The sequence below is a fragment of the Nerophis lumbriciformis genome, linkage group LG30 (assembly GCF_033978685.3).
Source record: "Nerophis lumbriciformis linkage group LG30, RoL_Nlum_v2.1, whole genome shotgun sequence".
Taxonomy (NCBI): domain Eukaryota; kingdom Metazoa; phylum Chordata; class Actinopteri; order Syngnathiformes; family Syngnathidae; genus Nerophis; species Nerophis lumbriciformis.
Window position 1 is genome coordinate 22267854 of NC_084577.2, and position 6000 is coordinate 22273853.

The following is a 6000-nucleotide window of genomic DNA, read 5'->3' on the forward strand; positions in this document are numbered from 1 at the left end:
GAGGGGCGGGGAGTTGGGACCCTGGAGGTCGACTGCTGCTATGAAGCGCTGCCAGCCGTCCATCATACAAACATACCCCGTCATTTTACCCGTAATTAATTTATAAATATACATTATATTGCCAAAAGTATTTGGCCACCTGCCTTGACTCACATATGAACTTGAAGTGCAATCCCATTCCTAACCCATAGGGTTCAATATGATGTCGGTCCACCTTTTGCAGCTATTGCAGCTTCAACTCTTCTGGGAAGGCTGTCCACAAGGTGGCGGAGTGTATTTATAGGAATTTTCGACCATTGGTGAGGTTGGTCGAGAAGGCCTGGCTCTTACTCTCCGTTCTAATTCATCCTAAAGGTATTCTATCGGGTTACAGGTCAGGACAGTCAAGTTCATCCACACCAGACTCTGTCATCCATGTCTTTATGGACCTTGCTTTGTGCACTGGTGCACAGTCATGTTGGAAGAGGAAGGGGCCCGCTCCAAACTGTTCCTACAAGGTTGGGAGCATGGAATTGTCCAAAATGTTTTGGTATCCTGGAGCATTCAAAGTTCCTTTCACTGGAACTAAGGGGCCAAGCCCAACTCCTGAAAAACAACCCCACACCATAATTCCTCCGCTGACCCCTCTCTGTCAGTTTATGTGGCCTACCACTTCGTGGCTGAGTTGCTGTTGTTCCCAAATTCTGCCATTTTCTTATAATAAAGCAGACAGTTGACTTTGGTATATTTAGGAGCAAGGAAATTTTACGACTGGATTGTTGCACAGGTGGCATCCTATGACCAGTTCCATGCTGGAAATCACTGAGAGCGGCCCATTCTTTCACAAATGTTTGTAGAAACAGTCTCCATGCCTAAGTGCTTGATTTTATACACCTGTGGCCGGGCTAAGTGATTAGGACACCTGATTCTGATCATTTGGATGGGTGGCCAAATACTTTTTGTTATATAGTGTATATTGCAAGGTTCTCATTAGGATTTTAATTCAGGGGGTGTCTCCTAGAGTGGGGCGTGACAGAAAATCACTGAGAACTACTGATCTACATGGTGGATAGGGATGGGTACCGGATCCGGTATTTTTTGGAACTGACCAAATCCCGTCAGTCCAACTGAAATGCTCAAAAGTAACGAATAGTGGTGTCAACATTTTTTTGAATGAATCGCGATTATTATTTGTAACTATTCTTAATCGATTAAAAAAAAACATCAAAAATCAATTCATTTATTTAATTTTTTTATTTTTATTTGTCCTGTCCAGCCACTCAGACAAATCATATTGTTGATGTCGATGCCCATATCTGCTGTACAGATTTACTTTAGAAAAGAGAAGTGTGGGATACTTTTCTTGTTGCCTTATTTGTATTTGACTTTATTGTGTGAGTGCATTCACACATTTAAGATTTTACACCAAAAAAATCATCTATTATTATTATTATTCCGCCGCAAAATATTGCCAGAGACCACGGCCCACAGTTTTCATCCGATCGGAACCTTTTGAGTTTCAAAATCCCTAAAAACAAATAATAGTACTCGATTTCCCATGATTCCCAGTTTTCCGGGTCATTTCTCCCATTGAAAATGAATGGGCTCTTTTTTTCGAACTTGCAAAATTTCAGCATTTGTCAACCGATTTGAACAGTTCCACCATCCACACACTCCTCTCACCTTGGGCAATCATTTTACAAGTTCCAAAAAATTCCAGGAATTCCCGGTTTTCCTAAGCCTTATTTTCCACCTCTTCCTGGAAAGTTTTCACAGTCCACATTTTTCAACTGTTTTTGACCATTCCAACTTCAAAACATTCTTCTTGATTGGGACAACAAAACTACCATTTTACTTTTCGTACAAATTCCCGGTTTTCCCGAAATTCCGGGAATTCCGAAAAACCCATTTCAATTCCAACTGTTACTTTGTCAACATTTTTAAACTGTTTTGAAAAATTCCAATACTAACCTATTCACGTCTTTACTTTGTTGACTGGGATCTTCACTCTTCCTTTGTTTGACTGCAAACTGTATCAGTGTTCAAATAACATCAATACTAGCTGAAATGTTTGTCATCTCATCGAACTGAACGAAGGCTGTGAAGATTGTGTATTCGATGTGAGAGGTGTCACTCCTCTTTATTTTTGTTGGCCAAACTGTTGTACTGAACTAAGAGAAGAACAAAGCTTGTTTATTAGACTTCATTTTCATTAGCCAAACTGATTTATTTTAATATCAAAAAGTAAACAAAATATTTTTTTTTACATTACTCCTGTTTTTTTCATGTCACGAAGGTATTACTTCCAAAAAAACATTCACGTGTCACAGCATTTTGTTAATGTGTTATTGTGTACAGTTAATTCCTATACGACATATTTCAAAACATATATTTTAAAAACATAAATAAATGATTTTTTAAAATACATACCTCTATCAAAATGTAAAAATAGAGATAAAGGGACCATGATATGACAAAGGGCTGACAAGTTCATCATGACAAAGGGCTGACAAGTTTATATTACCAATGAATTTAAAAAAAACTGTTTATATATATATATATATATATATATATATACATATATATATATATATATTTATATATATATATAGTTTTTTTTAAATTCATTGGTAATATAAACTTACCAATGTTTATTTATATATAAACATATATATATATGTTTATATATATATATGTATATATATATATATATATATATATATATATATATATATATAAAGACGTTTTGGTGCATCAATAATTATTGCATTGCTTCGTGAAACGACTTTAGTTGTTTGTATTACATTCTATGGTATTATTTTTATTTCCTATCTCCGCAGTAAAGAGTGCCTGGTTAACGCCTCAGGGAACGACAACACAGAAAATGGACTTACAGGAGCCAAAGCTGACAACAAAGGAACACCAAAGGCATGAGCAAAAAACCCCGCATTTACGTCTGTATGTTTGTATATATGTTATAATGAATGGACTGTTGCTAACTAGTACACCGTGCAAATGCATCGTTAAAAATCATTGCTTGGAATTGAAGAAGTATGCAGAAGGCTGAGTAACTCTAGCCAACATGGCAGCCTATTTGACGCCATCTTCCCAGCCTGTATGCTCAAATTCTGCTTCTCGTTTCACAGCAACTTCCCCGTGCTATTCATAAGTATAATATCGATCAGGCACTAATGGGTTCTCCCTATTTAGACACCTGGATACACTAGAGGAAATATGCTCACTTTGATGCCACAATGTTCGCATTAAGATGTCCAACTCTTCATTTTAATTGAAAAAATGTATGCTGTTTTTCAAAAATAATTTGTTATCCTTTCAGTATATCTTCGGTGTAATTTTCACCATCATTTTTGTTGTGTTATTCCGAAGAAAGGTCAAATTATTTCACGGCAGTTATACCACAATACCCTAAAGCCAAACAGGACATACAGTATAAGTCCTTCATTTTTTTTAAAGGGCATAAAACATTTTGGATTCATATTTTCGTTTACTTTTTTCTCTCATTCAAATTCAACCCTAAATAAAAATACAAAGCACGTAATTTTTTTTTAATTTTACCCTTTGACCTTTTCACAGTCACCGTTTTCACTGAGTATACAATTGCATAACATGAGTTATTTTACTCATTTAAAACCTGTGACATTATCTGATCAAAAGGCCTTTAAAAGGGTCAAAACTAAAAAAAAAAAAAAAAAGAAAATGGCTCAAAATAAAAATAATTAAATGTTTTATGTTTTGCTATAGTGCTGTCGTTATTGAGAAATTTTAGCAAAAAAAATACATAATTTAGAAAAAATGTTACACCCTTTAAAAATGAAGGACCTTTATGTCCTGTTTGGCTTTGAAGATAATTAGAATCAAATGTCCACAGATGGTTATAGTTCTTAACTCTCACTTAAACATAAACAAACTAAAATTCTAAGTGAATAAATAATAAATAATGTTTTTTTAAATAAACTGTCAATAAAATTAAAAGTGCAAATTAAATACAGCTTTATCATGTTAGTCATAATTCTTGCGCTTAAGAAACTTCTCTATGACTTTAGCAGCAGACTCATTTTGTATGATATTGTCGTTACTCCCACAAGTGGTGGAAAAGTGTACTACGACTAGTCCTGTCTGGCTTTGAAGATTGGTAGATTCAAATTTCTTAGCAGTCGCTTAAAAATAAATAAATAAGTAAACTGAAATTATAACTAAACTAATAAAAAATAATGATCATATGTATGTTTCTTAACTCAACTGTCAATAAAATTAAAGTGCAACTGAAAATACAGCTTTGCCACATTAGTCATAATTCTTGCGCTTAAGAAACCTGTCTATGACTAAAGCTCCAGACTTCTTCTGTTTGTTTGATATTGTTGTTACTGCCACAAGTGGTGTAAAACTGTACTACAACCGAGTCATGTTTGGCTTTGAAAGTAATTAGATTCAAATGTCTCCATATGGTTAAAATTCTCAATTTTTCTAACTAAATTAATAATAAATAATAAAGCAGTTTTTCTAAACTGTCAACAAGATTAAAGTGCAAATCATAATACAGCTTCACCCACATTAGTCATAATTATTGCGCTTCATTAAACCTCTCTATGAATTTAGCTCCAGACTAAATTGTTTAGTGTTGTCAATACTGCCACAAGTGGTGGAAAAGTGTATTACAACAGGCGGCCTAAAATTGGTTGAGAAACACTGTAATTTGTATGTTGTTTTTCCAAGTAATGTTGATTTTTGGCAACGTAACCTTTAAGACTCGGGATGCGGCCAAAATAAAAATTGTCGAAAACCGGGGGAAAAAACAAGTCCAAAATACGAAAATAAATTATTATGTAAATTATTATTATCGTTACACTTATGACTAAGACTGTGTACTAACCTTACTCAAATCAAGCCATTTCAATTGTTCAAATTAATATTTATCTTTCAAACAATGAAAACAATTATAAAATAATGAGAGAGAAAAAAGATTGACTCCTGGTATTACAACAATATAAAATAAAAACAATAATGCACAGGCCAAATACTGAATGGCGCCACATTTCTGTGCGGCGTTGTGCACATAGTCAGAATGGCGATAGAGATTTCAGGTGATTAAACAACAACGTGGAGAACGTCTTTGCAGAAAATCGCCATCTCAATATAAACGAAGATTTTAGGTGTTTCATCGTCAAGTGCGGCTTTGGTTGGCTTGATGAAACCCAAAAGCAGATTTGATCACACGGCTGGCAACGTGGCTTCCTAAAGCAAGTGAATGATCTTCCTCTGCAGTTGTTTTGCTTTAAGATGAAAACACAGGTGCCTGCTTTTGCTCCTGCGCCCTCTGTTGGCAGGAGGTCAAAATTGGGGGGTTAAAAAAAAACTAAACAACCAACCCCAATCCTCGTCCCAAGACAATCCCAGGACTCCACAGTTAATCAAGCTGCTTCCGACTTGTCGTCATGACTTTTTTAGCATGTGCACATTTGAGAACATTTACATGGTATCTATGACACTGTAGGAACGGTTATGTTCATTCCTTGCAAATTATGTTAAACTCAGCTGTCATACCTTTCAAAAGGTGGAAGAAAAATGATTATTCACTGAATATAGCATCAAAAATCGAATCATAAAGATGCACTGTCGAGTATTAGGGCCACACTGAAAGGGGGAAACATAATAATCAGGGGCGTCCCTTCCGATCAGATACCGATATTGGAGCCTTCAGTATTGTTCGATACGGATAATTATCCGATACAATATCAGCACAGATCATATATACTTGTATTGTTTTGTAGAATTATAGAAAAGGCTTTATCACGTCAAATTAGTCAAACATAGAACAATATTAGGTACGGAAAACATTAACCTATTTATTTTTAATCGTCTGTAATGGACTTACGCCGTCTGATAATTGTTGTCAGCTGGCCACAATAATTCATTAAATTAAGCTCATGGCGCAGTAAGTTGAATGATGCGGACACGTTTGTTGCTGGATACCTTCTAATAAGCTTGTACACAGGAGACTAA

The 6000-nt window shown here is 35.2% G+C and overlaps 1 protein-coding gene across 1 annotated transcript in view; it reads left to right on the forward strand.

The window, feature by feature from the left end:
* The window catches only part of scn4ba (sodium channel, voltage-gated, type IV, beta a), a 31633-nt gene extending 26828 nt beyond the window's left edge, over positions 1 to 4805 (forward strand). Inside the window, exon 5 of the mRNA XM_061925795.1 lies at positions 2820 to 4805. Coding sequence (XP_061781779.1) covers positions 2820 to 2913 — 94 coding nt within the window. The 3' untranslated portion in view covers positions 2914 to 4805. The remainder of the gene's footprint in view (positions 1 to 2819) is intronic.
* The last annotated feature ends 1195 nt before the right edge of the window (positions 4806 to 6000 follow it).